This window comes from Pempheris klunzingeri, chromosome 18, assembly GCF_042242105.1.
Source record: "Pempheris klunzingeri isolate RE-2024b chromosome 18, fPemKlu1.hap1, whole genome shotgun sequence".
NCBI lineage: Eukaryota > Metazoa > Chordata > Actinopteri > Acropomatiformes > Pempheridae > Pempheris > Pempheris klunzingeri.
This window is the reverse complement of record NC_092029.1, coordinates 10,926,149-10,949,995: the sequence shown is the minus strand read 5'-3', so window position 1 is coordinate 10,949,995 and position 23,847 is coordinate 10,926,149. Positions and strand designations below refer to the sequence as shown.

The following is a 23,847-nucleotide window of genomic DNA, read 5'->3' as shown; positions in this document are numbered from 1 at the left end:
GTGCTTGTATGAACGGTTCAGAGAGTGATATTATAGGCTTAAGATGGAATTAGTATGTTTAGATGTTTGTGTGTTGTTCAACAGTGACTTTCTAGTGATGGTCTGGCATCTTTCTCTGCCCCTTTATTCCCTTTGGAGCTGATTGGTTTATGACAGGCTGTAGCTTTTGATGTAGGCCAAATTGTATTCAGTATGTTAGACTTGATTTTCACTGATTCAACAGGACAGAGGGTAATGGTCACACAGTCATGCAATACTACATATATATAGTATAACAAAAAGCAAACTGCTAAAATGATTTACATTTTTATGGGTTTATTTCACATGGTTGCAGCTCACTATTGAGAGGCATAAGTTGCTTACTGTAGAATACTGGCTATGAGGACCTCATGGGACGCTTATGTAATTGCATCTATTGTTGCCAGCCGTTTTGGAAATAGGATTGTGATAGAGAGTTTAATTTTTAATGAGCCTCCATTCAGTCGTTGTATTCTTGTGCACTGTGCGACCCAAAAGCACAGAAAAACCATCATCAGCATTTAAGTTACAATTCAGGAGGGAATTCTGCATGTATAAGCCTGATCCATTGTGGTAATACTGTAAATATAGAAAAAAAATAATGTTTAGTTGTTACATATTGGATTGTGATTATTTATTTCATGAGTTTGTTTCTACTCCACTGAGCATACAAACTTGACCCTAATGTGAAGAAGCCTTAATGAGTTGAATCCAGGTAGAAGTCACGATTCTCCTCATTGGATCCAGCTCAGAGGAAGGAGCTAAGATATGGAAATACATGTATTTAAGTCTAGACATATGCAAGTGTTGGTGCTGGAGAATTACAGGTGGTGCGTAGCAGACAGCGCTTTGAATGACAAGTGCTCTGCCTGCTGCAGATGATAATAGGTTGTGGAAAGTTGCTGTTCTGCTGGTTTATTATTGGATGTATGAATATTAAGAATATTTTGCAATAACTTTGTAAGCATTTATTGTATTCTAAATAGCCATTAACATTAAAGGATAAAGTAAAATTCAATTATTAGATGTAAAGCTGAAACAATTAGTGGATAAATCAATTAGTTGAGTGACAGAATACTGTTTTTATTATTAAATCATTGAGAAAATAACCACCAAAATAGCTGCTCTTTTTTCGATAGATAGATAGGCTTTGTAATCCTTACCATGAGATAAGACAGAGGTGAGACAAATGTGTAAGGCTAAATATGACTCAGGTGAGTCTCTAGTCATGAGAAGAAATTGATCCACATTAATCACTTCCGTCTCCTCAGTGGCCGCACCTGACCTTCTTGACCCCAAGTCTGCTGCCAACAATTCCAAACCTCGCCTGTCGTTCTCGGCCAAACCGGTGGTGCTGAACACTCCAGATGATGAGGAGTGTGACACCCGGACTACTGTCATGAGGTGGAAAACTGTGTCAGCCATCTTCTTCTTGGTGGTGCTTTACCTCATTATTGGTGCAACGGTGTTCAGAGCTCTGGAGCAGCCTCATGAGAGCTCCCAAAAGCTGGCCATACTTGCAGAAAAACTGGACTTCTTGGCCATGCACGCCTGCGTTAACTCTTCTGAGCTGGAGGATTTGGTCAAGGTAGGTGCAAGCAACAACATCGTATTAATAATTCAGATCTTTTCTCTTCTGCAGGACCTGGTGAGGTCGTTCTCTAACCTTAACCACCTGTTTAGTATTGTACTATTGACAACATGATGACACAGGTCCCCCTAACCTTAACGAGGTCATCATTTTAACCTAAACCACAATGTTTCAAAAACCTTCTTCACTGAACCTAAACCATGATAATTTTCCAAACCTGACCAAGTTAGTTTTGTTCCTAAACCAAACCAAACCAAACCTTAGCAATCCCACTTCATAAAACACATCACTTAACAGCAATCACATCAGAAAACACTTCTATAAGTCATTCTAAAGAGCATTTACATACAATGTATTCTTCACATTTAATTTGAAGGACTCATTTTTTGCAAACACGTGATCTAAGCTTCCATTTCCTTCTAAAACTGTTCTATAAAATAATGGGCCTATTGAAAGTGAAAATCAAATAAATTGGTTCATAAAACTAAAATACAACATCCCTGATTTTCACTGTGCTCCCTTCTTACAAAGGCTCTGGTTTAGGGGCCGCCTGACCCCTTAGGCCCCCGGGCCTGTGAACTGGTTATCTGTTTATTAGTCGCTCCAGGCTGGAAACAATTGCAGAAATGCTGCTACAAATCAAGCCTGAACATCTCAAACAGAAAAATGAATAAATAAAGCAGACTAAACTAAATGAATCATGTACGATAAAGAGATGAAGATAAAGATAAAATAAAAAGTCACTACACTGTAAATGTCACAACTGAGTGAACAGTCTTCTAATAAAAGACCTCTACTGACTTCATGGCTCTTCCTTTATGGATTAGTGGATCTCAGCATCACCATGACTTGTCCGGGTTGATGAAAAGCATTTCCTCTTGGGGAATCTAGCTGGCATATTGGACCAGTGGATGATGATTACTTCTCTAATGTGCCACAGCTGAAAGGTCTTTAAATCCCGGGGGACAGTGATTTGTCTCTGATTTGTCCGCTGCTAATTTTGGCCCCTTGCTGAAACATTTCCCTGATTCGGTTACAGCATCAAAAGTGTTCCCTGATACCAAAACATCCTCCGAGCTCACTGGATAAATAATGAATGCAAAGCAAGAAAAACAAAAAATGCTAATGTTCCATACAGAGTGTGAGTCAAACACTTATTTTATATATTGAGATGCCTGTAATTTATATCATATCACACCAGCAAGTATTTTAATGATTGTTTGCAATTTTGCATATAGTTAGTTTATGTGTTTCTGCTCCCACATTCAGGCATTGGATTTTAATGATCAGGGATTCAAAACTCTTTTATTGTTCTAACAAGGACAGAAAGATGTTCTAACAAAAACTTTTTCTCATAAAAACAAGAAAACCTCATGTTTAGGACAAGTGACAAAGTCATTTGAATAAATCGAGTGGGATTTTCAGCAGTTTGTGAGTCTGTTAGTCGTCTGTGAGATTTTGTTCTCCAGTGAAGCAACTATTCCCACTGCTATTCAACATGTTCAGCCATCAGTGTAGTTTCTCATAATGAAGAAGCTCTCCCTGTAACGAGAAAGCGCTTGTGTATTAATGGCACGTGCCTCATGCTAATCATTGGAAAATGGTATGGGTTTAACGAGATACTGTTTAAATTCTTTCTCCTCACAGTTGTGTCTCTGAGCCGCAGTATGAACAGCATAGCCGAGAACTGTCCAAATGTTGTTCATGCATATTCATCATTATCCAGTGTAAAATGTAAATATTGTGGGTTTAATTGGATATTTCCTGAGGCGTAACGGCTTTATTTCACCAGGATCAGATCAGCTTTTCCATCTTCTAGGTCTGATATTAGAGGTGCATTTGACTGTTTCACTTACTCAGACACATCTGAAAGCTCTTTTACCACTTTCCTCAAGGAATTGTCTGTGTTAGCATTCAGTGACAGTATGGGCTCTTACCATAATAAAGCTGATGAGGATTTGTTGTTGAATAATGTTCAGTTCCCACCTACTGTATGTAAATGAGACTGTTTTCGATTAAGAACGGCTGGTAACAGATGGCAATTACTTGGCTTTAAGATGCTGAGTTCATGTGTCTGTACTGAGATCGTCAATCAGACTGACTCTTAATACATGATGATCTCTTGTCAGGAGACAACTTGTATAAAATAAATGTGGCACCCTGGACAAAAGAAGGGAGCAGGTCCTCAATCCAAACCATCCCCTTTTATTTATGTTACCGTAGAAATAAGTGTATAGCTACAAAGCTGCTTTCTTGTTAAGAAAGACTCATACTTAGAACCAAATGATACTTAATTTTGATTTCCTCTCTTCATTTTTCCTTACCGTTGGCAGCCCATTAGTTGGCACAGCGCAGTCACCATAATTGTTGCTGTAGCCCTCGCCAGCGCTGAGAACATTTAACTTGTTAGAAATCATTGAAGTTGGAGGCAGCAGAAATAATAAAAGCAGCAAACAATTGCAGCAGTTGATTCTGCAAGAAGAAAGCGTGTGCTGCATCTTTTCTTGTAGCAGAAAAGTCAGCAACTCTTTCTGAAAATGTTGATCCCGGATTTTGCACGCTTGGACATTGGTGGTCAGTTAAGGGTGAAGGCTAATGATTGTGGTGATCCTGAGGTAAAATGTTTCACTTTTAAATATCTACCAGATCATCGCATACCAACACTAGATCAACCTCAGTTGTAGTATTTGTTTAGTGCAGCATCCTAACATGTTAACTATGACGTTAAATCTATTTGTTGATGTGGTCTTTGAATAAGAACATCACCTGCGGTAAAAGCGATGAACAGAAGTGTTGCTCCCCTTTAGCATCTCTTGTACTGTACGACCCCTGATGTTCTCCCTCTCAGGCTTCAGTCTCAGCAAAGCCAAAAGTTAGAGCAAACTGTCCTCTTTTCAGCCAATTTAATATTTGTTTTTGGGCAAGTATGACTCCTCCTGTCACTGACCTTTCAGAATCAGCCTTTGCTCAGAGCACTTTACACACAAAGACAAATTTCTCAGTCTTTGACTTCAGAAAAGAACTGAGCTGAATTACTTACAGTATTGGCCCAAGACTTTACTTTACTTTACTTATGAAAACTGGGCACGTTGCCTGTAGGAGGCATTAAGGGGCATTTTAATGTTTTCCTAAAGCTATGGGGCTAATTGTGAGCCAGTGCATATCTCTCAAAAACCTTGCATTTGTTGTGCTTTTACTAGACAGCAGACCAACCAAACAGCTCTGCCAGCCGTCCATCAGACAGTAGCTTCCATTAGTTCAGCAGCCTGTCAAGGAGCTCTTTCTCTTCAGATGATTTATTGATAAACAGCTTCAATACAGGTGGCTCACACTCATTTTTGCTTAATTATGTACATACACACACACACAAACACACCTCTGAAGGCTCCCTCTGATCAAAAGCCAGTCAGCAGAGGATTGAAGAGAGATGTGCTCTCAAAGGGAGTAATTAAAAAAAGTGAGTGATGTCAAAAAGCGCAGACGATTCAATCTCTCTGAGCTGTTTAGCTCAGCCAGTGCGGTCTTCACATATACCCGTCTTATCATTTCCCATGGCCACATTTAGTATGCACACAGCTAAGCGCCAAGACAGTGAATTAATATGACCATTTTGGCAGGGAAACAAAGGAGAGCATGTCTGATTGTGTTATCTGATAAATGATGTTTTCAGAGGCACTGTAGATGTAGGGTTTTCAGTATTTTATCTTTGAGCCCTCTCCTTTGTCGTATTTGAACAAAATTGGAGATAAAACCATTGGAATATTGTTGTGTTCACCTTTTGACATTATGTTTATTGTGTCTGTGATTACATTTGAATCCTCTGCATATGTGTAGCCAAAGCAGTTTTGTCTTTTGGACCTTTTTACTCCAAAGCTAGAGGCTATTGTTTTGGGGTTTTTTTTTGGTTTGTTCTCAGTTCTATTTTTGGTAGCAGCGAAACAAGCTGTAGCCAAAGTGTTAATATACGACAGTAGCCTCCTGCTTAATAACTCGCTTGTGTGTTTCTTTAATGCCTGCATGTAACCTCATATTAGTATTCACCCTCCACTGCACTTTGTCTTGTTGCAACTGCAATGAAAACACAAACTAGTTTTTGAAGTGGAGGGGAAATATTACATGGTTTTCAAAAGTATTTACAATTACAAATATGAAAAGTGTTATGTGCATATTCATCCCCTTTGCTATGAAACAACTATTTAACTATCTGACTGTGTGCAATTTAATCTCAATATAAACACATCTATTCCATGAAAGGCCTCAGAGTTTTTTAGAAAGCTTTACTAAACAAACAGCATCATGAAAAATAAGGAGCTCATCTAACAGATCAGGGATAAAGTTGAGGGTAAATATCTCATGTTAAATAACATTACTGCCAAGCAGGCAGGCTTAGCAGATTAAACAGCAGTTAAACAGTGGCACACCTGAGTCACAAGCCCAATAAAATCAATTTGAACTCCAGGTTGTAACACTGCAATATGTGGAAAATTCCAAGCGGGATGAAAATGTGTTGAACACAATGTAAAAACATGGAAAAGAAATTAGGAAACAGGATTGAAATGTCACTCCAGTGACAGCATGAACAAACCGTGGAAGAATCACCCAATCAGCTCGCTCGACCTGCGTGTCCAAACTATGCATTGTTGAGATTTGGGAGGTGTGCATTTTGGCTCCTTGGCTATGGTTAATAAATAGCTGACGGCTTCAGGTGTGTGACTAGATGCCACCCCCTACGTCACTAAATATAGGGAACGCTATTTTCCTGACTTAACATCAGCACATTGTGAGGTGCCAGTATGAATAGAATTTCCCGGACACTGGGCTGGCGAGTGGAGAGAATGTGCTTTTTATTGTATTTTGAATGAAGCAAACACAGTTCCTGTAAAGCTTCCTCACAACAACGTTCGCTGCCATCAGCCCATATCTGCACACCTTCTGACATGTCATCTCATGTTAACTCTTGTGTTACATTAGCGCCTGTTACATCAGTTTCTAATCTATTATTTATCCATTTCAGCTTTCACACACTCGACCTTTTCTGCCTTATCACACTCAGCAGTCGTAGGTTAATGAGAACTCCCCTAGTTTCACCAAGGATGACGAATTGCAGCAGAGAAGACCCTGACATTGCAGTGACCCTAAACTGTGTGTGTGTGTGTGTGTGTGTGTGTGTGTGTGTGTGGGTGCGTGCGTGCATGCGTGCATGCACAGACTCTGAAAAAGCTGACAGTGCTGGTTCAGGAGGACCGCGGGAGGTGTTAGACTCTGCACATCATTATTGTAGCATTACTGCTTTGTTCCTGAAGTTTTATTGATATTATATACAAATAATGGAGGTCATCAAAAAGAGGTAGATGGCTTACTCCCCCCACTAGAACAAGCCAAGATTTGGATCAATTTTATTGCTCTCTCTGAAAATAAAAACCCACATATGCGTAAGGGAATAAAAGCTTTAGTCCAGTGAAATATTCTACTTCAATTTATGAACATAGGCTTTGTAGCAGTGCCTCCTGTCCCTCTGAGGTCTCAAAGCTTTTCTCTTTCATTTGTCTCAGTAATGATTCTGTATCCTCAGAAGCCACTTGGGTCAAGAAAGCTTTTCTCTCACTGCAGTGAACTGACAGAGTCTGATTTAAAATACTGGGTGAGATCAGGTTAATGCATCATTCAGAGAAATGGACCGTTGCTGAACCTCACACTTTATACTTACTGTCAATGTGCCTGTCAAGCCCTCCATTTTATATGCCGTCTACACTGATAATAGGGTTCCTAGTGAAGTGTGTGTGTTCCTGATTGAGACAAAAGCAGGCTTCTCTTTTGTGGGCTTAAATGACAATCGCCATTGAGCGTCAATTAGCAAGCTAATTCAGCTATCGACAACTTCAAGAGCTGGTTGAAAACCATCTCCAGCATAGTCTGTGAGGTTTCCAGCTGGCTCGTTTTAAAACAAGAGCCCTGTTAAAGATGTCTTAAAGACGCTTGATGTCTACAGTCCTGATAGAATTCTAAGAGACTGAGATTAAAACTGAATGTCCTGACAAAAACATTACAAGAGAAAAGGCTTTTAGGGTGAGGACTAACCAGTGTTTCTGGTAATTGCATCTCTGTCTCAGATAATGTTGCAACAGTTGCTAGCGTGCAGACTTCCTCATATGTAAGAAAGAGCAGGACAGAGCCGCTCTGTTAGCCTAAACTCTCATATAGGAGCATCCATTACTCACAGTGGGGATATGCTATGCAGTAAATGAGTTCTGTTTTGTACATAATCTGTAAGCCTACAAATGAATGTAGTAATTAATGACAGATCCGTCGGCTTTGATGTAACCACTAAGATAATCAGTTAGACTGTTTGCAGATAAACTCACAATTTACTCAGTTTCTTAATGTTTTTCTCCTGCTTTGCTGTTAATAAAATCAAAGTATCAGTATCAGAGCGCTATGCACAGTTTTAACATCTGAATCCAAAGCTTGTGTCTAGTCTCTAATTACAATAACTATGCTCTGATTGGACAATTGTTGTGTGAGATTAAAGCCTCAAACCATGTAATATTTACAGTTATGTATAAATATTGTATACAGTTTATTGTGAATTTATGGTACAAACCCAGTATACCAGTAGTGTTGATGCGCATCTTTGAGTCTCTAAGCTCCACTGCTTCCTACCTCTACATGTGGGTGATTGTGGGTGTGAGAAGTCATGCAGTGGTGCATTTTCCCTCCAGCTGGTGGCTTCACTCCACTCTTGTCTCCTGACATGAGAGTACAGCCCCGTACAGCCGGCTCGTGTCTAAAGGGCTCGTGACACACACACACACACTCAAAGTCACCTGGGCAAGACTAATCGGCACAATACAGCCCCAGCTGGTATCACATCATAGCCACAGTCACGACCTCCTTCTGGTTCTACTCAAGATTGTCTTTTTTTTTATCACGACATAGACAATCAACAAAATGCTTAAAGGTTATTATTTTTCCACGTGCCTTCAACAGAAGGAAACTGGCCTTGTTTACAAAGCATGAATTTTGCTACACATATTAACATTATATTATTATGTGTAAAATGTTCAAAACAGGCAGACTGCTGTCTGAAGGTGGCCGAATATGCAGCTTCTGTACATATTTCATGCAAACATACTGGGCTATAACCTTGAATTTAAATGTTAGAAAGCACCTTGTAACTTTATGCTTATTACATTGCATGACCCTATAGCTGACAACAGTGTGTGTTGTTAAAGACGTAGGTGTGGCTAAAGTGACTCAGAATTATTTATGGGCTAAAATTAAGATCTTCAGAAAGTTCAGCAGTAAATCCAAACGTGTAAAAAGCTTCAAAAAGATTAAATATGCAGATGCGTAGTTGAAGAAACATTTTGAGAATGTGTAAATCATTTGTAAATAAATGTTCAAAAGAAATCGATGCACAAATGACCTCTGAAGATTTTTGCAGAAGTCTCAAGTATTAAAGACCAGTTCCTTATTATTTCTCATAACTCTTAATTGGTTTTTGCTGGATGTTTATCTTGGCTGTAATCTATTCCCCAAGAAAACTGATGTACACCACAAATTTTCTTATGCTCAGCCCACCTTATACCACACTTTCACTGGGACCCAGTGCTGTATGTGCTAATTTTTTTTGTTTTTGTTTCACTTCAGCAAGTGGTTTCAGCAGTCCGAGCAGGTGTGAACCCTTCAGGAAATGCATCCAATCAGACGAGCCTCTGGGACATCAGCTCCTCCTTTTTCTTTGCTGGGACGGTTATCACCACGATCGGTAAGGGTAGTTTCTGACTCTTTCACGGCTCATCTCTCCTCATTTCTTTCTGTTGACAATGCTCAACACTCACTGTATGCAGCGCTGTGAAAATGCATACAAAATGTACTTTTTAAAATGTAGAAACATTTCTGGCTTTATAAGCATAGTCAATTTATCATTTTGATGCGCAAAGGCGGCAGAAGTACAATTCAGTTTTGATGACCGTTTTGGCATGAAATTGCACTTGCCAATTCAGAACGAGCATCAACTGCTCTTCTCCATTGTGCTTCATTGCACCTGGATTGCACTCAGACTACTGGTCACCAAAATTGCAAACATTATTTGGCAAAACTCACTTGCACCCTAAACGCCCAGACACACTAAGCGAATATCAAAGAACCAACAGAGATGCAGGCTGACTGGTGTGTCGGCTCACGTCACCTGTGTCTGATCCACTGCAAAGTCTGCATCCAACAGCTAAGTAGCGCATATGGGTCCGACTAGTGCCGAGGACGCAGGACACTGTAAAACCTAGGAACGCAGACTCTCCCCAACAGCCTGACATTGGCCGTCAGCCATCAGGGCAATTATTTTTGCACTTGCTTTCAGTTTCACACAAAATAGAGCTTGTTTCATTTATCTGCATAAGCCACAAATTAAACCAAGCTAGAGCCTAGTGTGTCTACTCAAGAATGAATCGGAAAGAAGTCATTTTGGGCCTCATTTGCCAGTTTTCAAGTGTCGCTATGGCTAATCTTCACTTACACTTACAGAGGTTAACACTGTAACTTACAATATAATAATAATAATGTAGAAAGTTGCAATACATCAGAAAGTTAATGTGTGTCTATTGGAGACAATCTCAGATATCTGGGCACATGTACAGACTTTCAGTGCATATAGACTCAATGTTGCAGCAGTTTTTTTGTGTTTCAGAGGTGATTTTGTATCAAAAGCTGTTTAACTGAAGAAGAAATGTAGCTTAAAGAGCCTAAAGGGATCTGACTCTACATTAGAAGAATATGTTTATTAAGGGCCTGTGCTCGTTTGTTCTTGGTTTCTGTACGATCCAATCAAGGAACCGGCATCTCTCTCAGGCTGTAAGCACATTTGCACAGCCTGAGACTCCAGTACGCTTTCCTTTTCCATCAGGTTTTTTAGCCCACTGCTCCTTCTGTCACCTCCAGCTGTACAAGCTTGATAATCAGGAAAGCAGAACAGCTCACACACACACATTTTTGAGCTTCCATACTTGTGAGGACCCCACGTTGACATAATGCATTACCCAGCTCCTTACCCTAACCGTAGCCATCACAATTAAATGCCGAAGCCCAAACCTCAAGCAAAACCTAACCCAAGCCTTATTCTAACCTTAACCTTAAAAATAGCCATTTAAAGTCGTGAGGACAGGCAAAAATGTCCTCACTCTGTTGGTTAAAAACTTTTTTTTTGGTCCTCACTATGTAGCAAGTACAAGTAGACACACATACACATCTGACAGCTCATCTGGCTCTTCCAAGTGGACCGGTACTTCTGCTCCCTGGGCTCCGTTTCACATCTCATTCACTGCTCATTTACTGACAACAAAATGCACTAAGATGCTTTGAGTTAAAAATAAATTGATTTTGCTTCCTGGTATGAAAATGAGTGAGCTTGTTTTTCAGAATAATGACCATCATGTGTAAGCAAAATACAATCTGGATGAATATTTTGGCATTAAACTGCACTTATTGTCCGTAACCACGCTCCAGCCCCTTTTCCAGGTTTTGCTGCACTGCACCAGGCTTGTGCTTGCAACTCTGTTCATCACAACTGCAATGATTTGGCCACAGCAACAGCGCACACACTCACAAACACACACACACACACACACACACACACACACAGCTAGCCTTAACTGGCTTGTCCCAGCAAACCATAACATATCAACTTCTCTGTTTGTTGGGCTGTTGGCCTTCATTTCACATCTCCCGGATGCTGTCAAAGCTCATCATCAGTAAATGTTTCCATTGCAACATCTAGATTTTGCCCTCTTTTTTATTCAAAAGGTAAATGCATGTAGGCACAGAGTAAAATCTTCACTGTGAGTTTTCCCTTTGCTCATATTAGGTTAATTCCATTCTTCTCTCAACTGCTGTCGTGATTTACTGAAGTCGATCTTGCTCGTTATTAGAGGCAGATTGACTGAAGTTTGATTGCTGAAGCAGAAAGACAGGAGAGCTCTGTGGTTTAATTTAGTTTGGAGTAGCTTACACAGTTTTGTTTGCCTTCATTGAAAACTCAAATATCTGAAATAGGAGGTGAAGGTGCACAGAAATGTACATAGCAGAGAAGTTTAGTTTTCCATAGCTTTAGTTTGCTGCAGAGCCGTCACTCCCAGGTGGTTCACCTTCAGTGCAATGTCGGTGAAAACAGCATGTAATTGCTGTGCTGTCTTCGCCTCATTGGTACAAAATGTTCTGTGGCCAGTGCTGCTATGCATCGAAATCAAATTTCAGAGAAGCGATCCTAAAGCCATTGTGTAAATTCTTTGTTACTGACCAACCTGTAAAGAAATTGGAAAGAAATTCAGAAAGGTTTATTTTATTCCGCAGGCGTGTGAGACAATACAGTTTGCACTTCTCTCAGCTTTCATATACTCTCCTGGCTTTTCTTGATTGTGCTAGAAGGGGTTGAATTTGGGATCTGTAATAGGATGTGCAGTAGTGAGGCAACACATCTTTCCGCCCACTTATTTTCACCCATATACTTTATCTAGAAAATGGCCTGAAAAAAACTCTATATATGTAGCCTCTCCTATCTTCTTCTCCCCTCTCCTGGGAGTAAAAGAGGCGCAGCAACAATTGATCTCACAGTATTCCTGTGGGATTCCTTAGTTTAGTCTCTCCAACTGTTTTATTCCTGCAGAAAGTCACATTTCCTATAGAACTTCCTATAGTATAGATCAAAACAGATCCCAAATGAATCATCCTTCGTTGCTTGTACATAAAAAAACATCATTATTATTCCACAGGTGTCTTATTTTATTCTAGTGTTTCATGTGAGTACCAATGTGTCACAGTACCATCTCTTTATACTTTCCTCTTGAACCTGAATGTTATATCTATCCAGTGCAACATCCTAATGTGTTTAACTATGGGGCTTATAATTTATAGTGAAAACAATGAGACAACAGGGTTTCAGTGCACTTTTTTCATAAATGAAACAATCCAAAAGCAAAACCAATACTGTGTGCCTTTAATAAAAGCTAATGAAGTTAAATGTTTTGCTACCATTTTCTCTCCTGGCATCACTTAATGAGTTTAGAATGAAGACATTACATTTTTATTGTCCACTGCAATCCCATTTGTTCCTATAAGAGATAGTACAGACCGTGACAGGTTGCAGCGTGTGATCATTACATCACTTTGTCTGTAGTGCCATGAATACAGTGAGTGTGGAGCCTGGACAAATGGGTTTGTCCATTTGTCCTGGCTTTAGCTCAACATCCATCCATCCATTATCTGTTCTGCTTATCCTTAAGGCAAGGCAAGGCAAGGGAAATTTGTTTGTAGAGCACCTTTCAGAAACAAGGCAATTCAAAGTGCTTCACAGGGACATAAAACACAGTAAAAACAAGACAGAAACATTAAATTGCATGTAAGGGTCGTGGGTCAGCCCAGCTGACATTTGATGAGAGGCGGGCCAGCACATAGAGACAGACAACTGATGCTCACATTCACACCTACGAGCAATTTAGAGTCACCAGTTAACCTGACCGTCATATACCAAGAGAGTAACCAGAGAAAACCCACGCAAGAAAGACTGGCAGCCTCTGACCTGGAACCTTCTTGCTGTGAGGTGACAATATGAACCACCTCACCACCATGCTGCCTTCAGCTGAACATACATTTTAGTTTTCTATTATAGTATTATATATATGTGTGTGTGTATTAGAAATTAGTTAATGTATAACCCATCTACGTAATGTTGTAGTCAAGTGTGAATCAAATTGAATAGCTTATTGGTAATTAACCAAATTTGATATTCAACATTTCATCATCTAAATGCTGAAATACATGTTTCTTATGCCTATTAGACTTTAGACTTTAGACTTCTTTATTTTATCCCCCATAGGGGGAAATTTTCTTGTTACAGCAGCAACAATATAAACAGGGACAGTGAAAGAACAAGCAATAGAAAAGACAAAAAATAGCAAATATAAATATAAATATAAATATAAATATAGATATAAATATATGGATTGTGATGAAATGAAATAAATATTTACACCATAGGATATTTACAGGAATGGAATGGCATGGATGGTAGGCAGTATATTAACATCAGCCAGTGATGCTGGTGTTAAAGAGTCTGATGGCTGATGGGAGAAATGACCTGCGGTAGCGTTCCTTCTTGCAGGGTGGGTGCCTCAGCCTGCTGCTGAAAGAGCTGCTGAGGGCCCCCACAGTCTCATGCAGGGGGTGAGAGGGGTTGTCCATGATGGACTTGAGTTTTGTTAGTGTCCTCCTCTCACCCACCTCCTCTATGGAGTCCAGGGAGCAGTCCAGGACAGAAGCGGCCCTCCTGACCAGCCTGTTCAGTCTCTTTCTGTCCCTCTCTGTGCTCCCTCCTCCCCAGCAGACCACTGCATAGAGGACTGCAGACGCCACCACAGAGTCATAAAAAGTCCTGAGCAGAGTCCTGCACACTCCAAAGGACCTCAGTCTCCTCAGCAGGTGGAGACGACTTTGGCCCTTCTTGTACAGGACGTCTGTGTTGTGAGACCAGTCCAGTTTGTTGTTGAGGTGAACACCCAGGTATTTGAGGGTCTCCACCCTCTCAATGTCCAGTCCCTGGATGTTCACCGGTGCAGTCTGGGATGTCTATTACATATAAATCCACATTTCCCCCAAATTTTAACAACTCTAAAGAGCTAACAGCTTATCTGTTTAGAAATGCTAATTTAAGCATTTGAATTGAAGGACAATCAACTTGTCTCAGAGAGCCAACATTTAACCCCAGAGAATGACACTAACTCTTTGAGCTTGCCAAGCGTAACTTGCTTTTCATGTCTAATATTGTAACAGCGTTCAAAGATGAGCTGAGATTATATGTAAGAATGAATCTGTTTAATTAGAGAGCTTCTCAGTTGTTCTGCAGGGACGTCAGGAAATAATCCGGCAACCTGTCTCCCATTGAACTCATCATGAAATTAGTTAGACCTGATTGGCAGTTCACTCACATTTTAGTGTCACCCTACTCCAATGTGAGAATCTCATTAGATGACACCCTGCAGGTCCTATCCTGAGACAAATGACTCCATTGATTGAGAAAAGTGGATGTTTTTTATGCAAATCCGTTATGAAACATTAAATAATGAAAGTCATAAGTTGTTGAATGTTTGTGGGTCCAGTTTACATAAAGCTCAGACATTGAAGACCTGTCAGTTTTTCTTGCTGCATATGATGATGGGTTTGGAGGGAAGATGAAAGGCTGAGAACCAGTGATGGAGTCACATTTGTGCATTTTTCTGTGCGTGTATGTGCACGTGTGTGTGTGTGTGTGTGTGTGTGTGTGTGTGTGAGAAGGCCTATGTACAGCACACAGTGTTTTTCATTTTAGGTGTTCAGTTCATTTCTGGGCTTTTTTCCAGTTGGAAAAGGAGGACTATGGGTGTGAATTATGGAGTCAGAGAGTGCTGTTACGTGACTTCCACCTCTCACTACTGAGATTTTCTAAAAAAAAAGTTATTCTGCTGCATCTGTCTGCAGTGAAGTCAAAGCACAGTCAGTCTTTGTGAAAAGTTTTCTTGTCTGCTCAGCCTATTTCAAACCGATTGTACTCCTTTTGGAAATATGGTCTAATGAGACTGTGCAACAAATAGAAAATACACATTGACAAGGAATTTACAATGTCCTGCTCATAACATGGGCCTACAACATGCACACTACTACACAACTACCTTACTGTGTTGCAGCACATTTATACCGCCCTTTTGAATGAAACCGCTAATAAGCTAATTAACCACGTGCGTCTCCTTCCTGTCAGGATTCGGGAACATCTCTCCTCACACAGAAGGTGGACGGATCTTCTGTATCATTTACGCTCTCCTGGGGATTCCCCTATTTGGATTCTTATTGGCTGGTGTCGGGGATCAATTAGGGACCATTTTCGGGAAGGGCATCGCCAAAGTAGAGAAGATGATTGTGGTGAGTTCCTTTGTTTTTGTCACCTCGTGTATGTTTACCAGCTTGCAATGAGTCATTTATACATCTGACAGCTTTATTATCCAGGTAAAGCAGGAACAGCTGTAGAATTATATTGCCAGAGCTGTTGCTATAATGAACTGCAAGGTTAAAGCTGCAACAAGCCCTCAACACTACAGCTGTAGGTTCACATTCAAAAGTGCAGGTTTTGCTTTTTCCTCAGATTTCAGCAGTGAGTACTGTCAAACAGACCCGTGTAAACCAATATAACATGCAGACATTTTGTTCCAGATCACTAAGTTACATTTGTTTTGGAGAAATATTTCAAAATGTTGAAAAAAGTTTTGGTGTTTCTTGTTGCTTGCTGGGCTGAACTCACTGGAGTGTCGCCATCTTATTTCTTAATGTCAGTGGAATAAACTACCAGCACACAACAATCGATGCATCACGCTGAAATATGATGGTAGGGTTTTTTACCTTTTACATAGCAAGTTACACATTGACTTCTGTCCATACTCAGGGAAAAACACTATACTCATGCAGAGAAAAACACACAGTTAGACGGCTCCATTAGTCATGTTGGACACAGAGAATATAAATGGACTCTGCTGGGCAATCTGGTTGGTGGTTAGTCATTAAGTTTCTCCTAGAAACTCTAAGGCTCACCCTGAAAAACCAAAGCAATTAAACAGCTGCTGAGTGCACAAGCCAATAAGGATGATACCTCACAGCAGTGACTGTCAGTGACTAATTAAATGCAGCATTTTATCTTCTCACAGTACAAACTAACATCTGTTCTTTGTTTTTTACTTACCAGAACCACACATTCTTTATATAGCTTATAAATATATATCTTATAAATCTGGCATCATTTATCAAATGGATTGTGCAGCTAATTGATCACTGGAATGATCATAACGAATCAACCAATAAGAGATGTCATATAAATAAATATATCAAGAATAATCTTGTAATTGAAGATTAACTGTAAGATCTTAAGTGCAAGCAAGGAAAAGATGTGTCTTGAATAGATTAAATGTCCCCATGCATTTAATCTATTATGGTGTTCGAGTGTGTATAAAATTGCAACATAATTTTAGTCTTTTGTCTTAAGTCAGCAATAGTTACAGTAAGTAAGAGTATCAGAACATAATTTGAAAACAAAAAACACCTGAATTCCTGTAAAGTATTATGATATTCAAAAGGAGAAAATATTAATCTATTTTCCAGTTAGGCAGGACTTCTGTTGACAGATGAAGGAAAACAAATTAAATACTTTGTCAGTGAATTTTACTTGTCAGTCATTTTGCCGATAATGTTCAGAGCCAACATTGTGCAACCTGCCAGACACATTCATTAACATTATTTCCTCATTGTGTTGATAAAAACAGTACTTTGGTGGCATTTTGTCTCTCTATTTGCTGTAGTAAATAATTTCATTAATTCCATTTAATTAATTTCATTTAATAATTCTAAGATCATTCAAATTTTCTACCGGAGGTCATTTTTATAGGACGTTCTTTTGTATCTGTCCGCAGTCACATATATGTAGGACTGAAAAACATCCTGCATTCTAATAAAAGCCAGATGAAATGCTAATTAAAGCACTCCTGTCTGATTTCAGTATTACAGCCTCCATTTTCAGTATAAAAGCTCTGATTGTAGCAGCTTCTCAAGAAACCACATCCTTACTAGCAACAGGTTCATTATGATTTTGATTCATTACTGGCTCTGTGGCTTCCCTCTCAGGGGAGGAGGAGAGAGGTTGGCAGCTGGCTCAAACAATAGGAAGAGATGGACCGGAGCTGCTGTGCAGTGAAGATGCTGCCTGAGAAACCATCTCAGCTTCACAAGTCCCTTTGGAAAACTCTAATGCCGAGTTCTCAGCTAATTTGGCCCTGTAAGGTCTCTTTAAAGTGGATACCACTGTACTGTGCTCAGCGAGGACGTCAGACATCACAGACTCTGATCTGAGGTCTGCCTGCTCTTTATACTTTCCCTCAGAGGCGCTGTGCTTTGGGCTTACATAACTGGAGAGGGGAAAAGGGCACGATACACAGAGAACCAGCTGAAAGCAGTCACCTCAAGTGTAAAGGCAGAAGAGAAAAATAGCAGCATGTAGAATATACCCTAATGTACTGTGTAACTGCAGTGCTCACATCAAATTAAAATTCTCATAGTTACAGCTGATAGCACGGACTGTAACTGTTATGAATCCATTAGGACTGCATATGAAATATACAGTAAGTCATCGATATTACAGCACATGTGAGGCGTGTCAAGTCATGTGCCACCTCTGTTCAGCTCGAGTGGGCGTGCCATCTGACAGCGAAAGTTACGTCACATGAGCTTGGCAGCCTGACGTTTGAGATGTTGGAAAACAGAAAATGTATTCCTAGAAGGAGGTCGAAGGAAGAAACTCATCACAATGTGAAGTGAGCAAGGAAGAAATCAAAGCCTGTGGGAAAATAAGCAGAGCGGAAATAGGCAGCATGTTTTTCACGTGTTTCCTTTAAAGTCATTTTAGGAAATGTCTTGTGCTACATCATTGATGCCTGTGGAATAAACTGAAACAGTATTTACGCTGGCCAATTAAACTATATTACACCACTAGTCAGAACCTGCAACTCCAGTAAGATTCAGGAATATCGTTTGCATTCATAGACTCTGCGCTCCCCAGCTCTGAGTATTTAATTAATTCCCACTGGTTTCATTGAAATGTTTATTTCGTGTATGTGGAAATCCTCTCTTCTTTGTATTAACAATTCTTTTAACTTTCTACAGAAGTGGAAAGTCAGTCAGACAAAGATCCGTGTCTTCTCCACGCTGCTCTTCATCCTGTTCGGGTGTCTCATCTTCGTGGCTCTGCCAGCCGTCATCTTCAAGCACATCGAGGGCTGGAGCACGCTCGAGTCCATCTACTTTGTCGTCATCACCCTGACCACGATCGGCTTCGGAGACTTTGTCGCTGGTGAAAAAGGTCACTTCATTTTCTTTGTGATTTATGGGCCATCTTTCATTTTTATATCTGATGCCCAGTTTAGAATCTGTGTATTTATAGTTGAGTTATTCCTCAGTCTGAGTCTGACTCAACAGATGTGCTCCGCAGTGACAAGCCTCCCCCTGGCTGCTATTACATTCTGTACTTCGCACTGTGATATATGTATTCTGTATTTTTCTAATGCAACTGATTTGTTAAACCAGAAATCTGTACTCATTTAAATCTCACAGATTATGATAGCACATTAAAATTAGATTAAACAATCATAATAATCTCAAATGATACCATAATCCTTTAACAAAACCCATAAAATGCAGATATTCATTCACATCTATCAGAGCCATCCCATTTCCAGTGAAACTGAAACATGTCACCAGTCTCTGAGCTGCCGCTGGTAACTTTTATGAAAATATTTTTTGTCCTTTTCGTTGAAATTTACTAAATCAAAACAATAGTTCATGAAACAGGTAATCTCTGAAAAATGTCAGCCTCCTTTGGCTCCTCCTAGTGCTCCTACTGTGTGTGTGTGTAAGCAGGTAGTAACTTGATTTTACCTGCTTGACAGACAATTGAGAGCAGATTAACTCGATTAAACTTCCCCGAGCAGGCCTAATGATTATAGATCAGATTACACCACCTGTGCCAACCTCAGAAGTTGCAGTAAACTAACCATCTTGGACTGCGGTTAGTTAAACTGGTGGTGTAATGGATGGTTATCTAACTGCTGTGCTGCGTCACGCCAGTTGATTTATTGAGGACTCTTTTCAGATTCACCTCTTGGCCAAAGCCAAAACAGCATTTGAAGGTAATGTTTGCACATGGACTTATTCATTAAGTTAAGGCAGACTGAGTCCATGCATCTGATGTAACATGCATGGCCTTAGGTGCTGTATTAGACGGCCTTTTTGAATACTAGATTGTGATTGGTCAATTATGCCATTCTACAGTCTGTTATTTATAGCACACTGTTACTATAGATGCAGCTCTGATAGCCAAAGCAATTAAGTATTTTTTTTTTTTCAATAAAATCCTTTTTAAATCCATATTTTATATCAAATTATTGGTTTATCTTTTTCTGAAGCCATGTAATAAGTGCGATAATATACAATGAGCGTATAACACGTATAGTTAGTTAGTATTTTTTAAATGTGTGTATGCAATACCAACAAAATGGGGACACAGATGTAAAGACATTGTAAAGCACAATTTGTGGTCAATAACTACATAGCACACCGTTAGCTTTCCTCCAGATCAATGACTTTTCTCCCTCATCAGGACTTTCTCAGTGCTTACTGGACACTAACTGTCCAGTTTAGTGCCAACTCAGTCTTTGTCATGTTTTTAAGGACCTGTGTCTATTTTTATCTTACTGACCAAACATTCCCAGTTATAAAAAGAACATAAAATACTAAATGGAGCTTATTTTCTATATTACTGGCATGGCACGTGCAACAAATCCACAAATTCTAAGATTTATATTTATAATAATTTACTGTATTTATGCATTTACAGAATACGCATATGTTTATAGTTGAAACAGTTTGGTAAGTAACACATGTAACCCAGACTAACGCATCAGGCTTGTTTAATCCACTGGTTGTGTCTTTGGTTCTGCAGGTGGTTCAGAGAGTCCAGAGTATCTGGACTACTACAAGCCTGTGGTGTGGTTCTGGATCCTGGTGGGCCTGGCGTACTTTGCTGCTGTGCTCAGTATGATTGGAGACTGGTTCCGGGTCATCTCCAAGAAAACTAAAGAGGAGGTATGTGCTGATGTGCTGTGAGTTATGTCACATCAGGGGTTACCCAAGGGAGAGAAGGAAAGGAGGAAAAACTGAATTTCACCTTGGAGGTTTATCACAGAAAGGGGGGAAGGATGTTGGGAGATAAAGCTCACTCCTTAATAGCTTCATGTTCTGTTGCTGGAGCCAATTTTCACACTTTTAATTTGTTTCTTTATTAAGACCCACCAGTCCGGATCAATTTTCTTTGAGGCCAGAGGTTTCTCAGCCCAAAGTAATTGTTCTCAACCAGCCCTATGACTCACGTTGTTTGCCATTTTTACTGAAGAAGAGGACTCATATAGTCTTAAATACTGATGAACTAAGCATGTGATTTGGCATTCCCCGCACTGCAATAATGCTAAAGATAAAAGATGAAAAAAATCTCTTATCTCTCTAAGCATTGATCTCTATTGATCTACTAAATGATGGCGTACTATCACACCTTTGCATGTTATCTGTTTCAAAAAGTTACAAAAAGTTGGTTTCAGGAGCTCTTGGATGATCCAACAAACACTTTGTTTTAGCAAACTGAGGCTTTTAAATTAGTGCTTCAGTCTGGCAAACATGGTGCATTATGCATGTTTATAGGAGATGGAAACCTGCAGGGGTTGCACATTTTGTTTTTCATATTTGAATAGCTGTGCAGTGCAGCTCTAGATAAATTTGACAACTTAACAGTGCTGCTGCTTTATTGTGGATCCTACTCACCCTCTCACCAGCCTACCTAGCCTCAAACAAAATATTGCAGATGGGGGGACATTTATAGTAAACTGCACATCACACACATCCATCTCCCCTCATGGTGACAGAGTAATTCCTCACAGTGTTTTCCAGTTCACCCTCTAAGCCTTAAATCTGAAGTGATGAATCTCCATCCTGGCTGCATCCCTCTGGAGAAAATACCATCTCGTACAAGGGTTGGATTAAATGTTTGCTGTGCTTCCAGCGGCTGCTGCTGAGTAATAAGATATCTTGCTGTACTGGCAGTTTCATTATTTACGTGTAAAAAGGACAGAGAGAATCACACATCCCCGTGTACATGCACCATGCTGCATAAACCAGCTACATGTGGCTTTTATTTCTTTATAAAACATATAAAGGGGAGGGCTAAATGGAAGCGTGCAGTGGGAATCCTTGCACTGGCATTATTAGCAGTGCAGTTGTGGCCCCTGTGAGCTCCACAGAAGAATACATTAGTGAGGGAGAAGGTTGCAGTGGGAGGTTGGGGGTTTTGTGGGAGGGGGGTGAGGACCATCATGCAGAGAAAGTGATAAGAAGAAGGAGAAAGCACGTACTCAAGTGTTTGTTCTTTAGTGTGTCTGGCTAATGCGCACACATACAGACCACCCCATAAATTTTAACTTGAGCTCTCAGAAGTTCGCTTTACATGAGCGCACCTCAGAGCCTGATACATAATTAAACAGCGTGTAGTAAGGAGACCTACAGTAATGCATTATGAAGGTGAAATCAACTATGTGATCATTCCTCTCCTCCACATTGCCTCTCAAGGACCATAAACAAATAAACTGTGTCTACCAGATACAAAATATAGTCTCCAGGTTTTGCACTGCTCACACACCGAGGACATTTCTTTTCAATTGCTGGAGGCACCTGCAGTCAAGTTAAGAATAAACCTCAACAGTGAAGTGATGAGTGGGTAAGGTGTGGACACAACCCTTCTTCTGAAATCACTCATAATTCACAAATATTTGCAGAAAGATTTAAAGAAATAACGCATCTACCAAAATGACAAACTTGAGTAACCGTTCACTATACCTCATCACATCTATTATTATTAATATTGTTTAAATCTGCACAACTGCAGTTACTATGACAAATTAACATTAACTGCAAATAATAGATGAAGGTTACAGTGTTCTTTCATGAGCATCGCTAGCTGGAGAGCAGCCGAGACATGTGAAAGAACGCTCAAGGCAAAAGCTGCTAAAGAGCTGTCTGAATAGATTAATGGACATGACATTTATGGTCTCAAGAGCGACCTCCATTAATTATTGTTTTTTTTTTTTATTAATAAGAAAGTATTATATTATTTTATAATTATATATTATAATTTTTTGAGTTTTTCACTTTTATGCAGTCAGTTGTATTAACTTATTCTGTCAGAATACGTTCAGAAATGGACAACAGGGCCTTCGGGCATGGATGATAGGTCATTATTTAACCAATTCAAACTGTGCACTGCTACATAGATGTGAAAATGTTTCAACCACAGGTAGATTTCAGGACTTCATGGCCTCATATAAATGTGATGGTATAAACACACTTGTATAGTGTATAAATATTTGTGGTTGAGATATTGTCATGTCCTACAGGCATGTAAGGATAAACATGTTTCCTGATGGTTAGCAGTTTAAAAGGAGCAGTATTTTGACTCCCAGACTGCATATTTTATATGCTTTACATTTAACACCTGTAAGATTTTGGCATATATTGGTACTAATACTTTCCTGAAAATCTGATTGCATTAACTTCCTCTGATATGCTTGTTAAGCTTACATGCTCCCCAGACAACATTGAATACGCCAACATTTTCTGAAGTTGAACCTCTCTACACTACAGGTGTCAATGTAGCATGTGTGGATATTATTATGACATTAAAGGGAGGAACAGGTTGTGCTTCATCGTCTGCAGGCATCAATCTTAATTATCTCCCTGCAGGTTGGGGAGTTTCGGGCTCACGCAGCAGAGTGGACAGCCAACGTGTCGGCAGAGTTCAAAGAGACCCGGAGGCGGCTCAGCGTTGACATCTATGACAAGTTCCAGCGTGCTGCGTCCATCAAGCGCAAGCTGTCATCCGAGCTAGGTATTAACGCATCCATCAACCAGGAAATGACCCCTTGCAAGAGGACGCTGTCGGCCAACCTGTGTGAGGACAGAGAGGCTTATCACAACATGACTCTCTCCCTCAGTCCCGTCACCGGGTCCTTGGCCAGGAACGGCAGCCTCTACCTGAACGGCCTCAGCCCAGACTATGCTGACCGGCGGGAGATCGCCATCATCGAAAATCTGAAATGAGAATCAGCTTGAAAATGAGATTCAGGGAACCGAGTGAAACACACTGGTAGCGGAGCTCATTGATTGAGCAACTATAATAAGGTACCCATGCGCATTCATCAAGTGGATTGTGCTCAGATCATCGATTGAAAACCTTGAGAGTTAAACGCAGATCAATCGTCAAGCTCTGTGCAGCCATGTGCATGCTTAAAACTCACACTAAAACTCGTAGTGTGTCAGCTCACAGGTTCCATTCATTCCGACCTCTTTTCATTATGACTGTGCCAAGATGATCGACAGTTACGCTAGTGAATGAGCCAAATCAGACGCATGCTCCAGTGATTGTATCAACATGAGTTTAACTTCTCTCATGAGCAGGAAGGACAACCCATATTGAGGTAGCAGCGCACTGGACATCTTCCTCTCTTATATGCTCAAACGACCCTGTAAACACGTAGAAATGAATATATTCATCAGACTTTGGAAGCAATATATGTATATCT

The 23,847-nt window shown here is 40.0% G+C and overlaps 1 protein-coding gene across 3 annotated transcripts; it reads left to right on the top strand.

The window, feature by feature from the left end:
* Positions 1 to 1,402: 1,402 nt before the first annotated feature.
* LOC139218124 (potassium channel subfamily K member 2-like) lies at positions 1,403 to 23,365 on the top strand. Of its 3 annotated transcripts, none has more exons than XM_070849675.1 (6): positions 1,403 to 1,606; positions 9,260 to 9,377; positions 15,390 to 15,550; positions 18,332 to 18,518; positions 20,166 to 20,308; positions 23,009 to 23,365. In XM_070849675.1, exons 1-6 carry the CDS (start codon positions 1,418 to 1,420, stop codon positions 23,363 to 23,365), a joined length of 1,155 nt encoding a protein of 384 aa, XP_070705776.1. In that variant the 5' UTR covers positions 1,403 to 1,417. The 3 variants fall into 3 exon arrangements, with proteins under 3 accessions (XP_070705776.1, XP_070705775.1, XP_070705774.1); XM_070849674.1 differs by having other exon boundaries at positions 18,332 to 18,527; XM_070849673.1 differs by having other exon boundaries at positions 18,332 to 18,536; positions 20,160 to 20,308.
* The last annotated feature ends 482 nt before the right edge of the window (positions 23,366 to 23,847 follow it).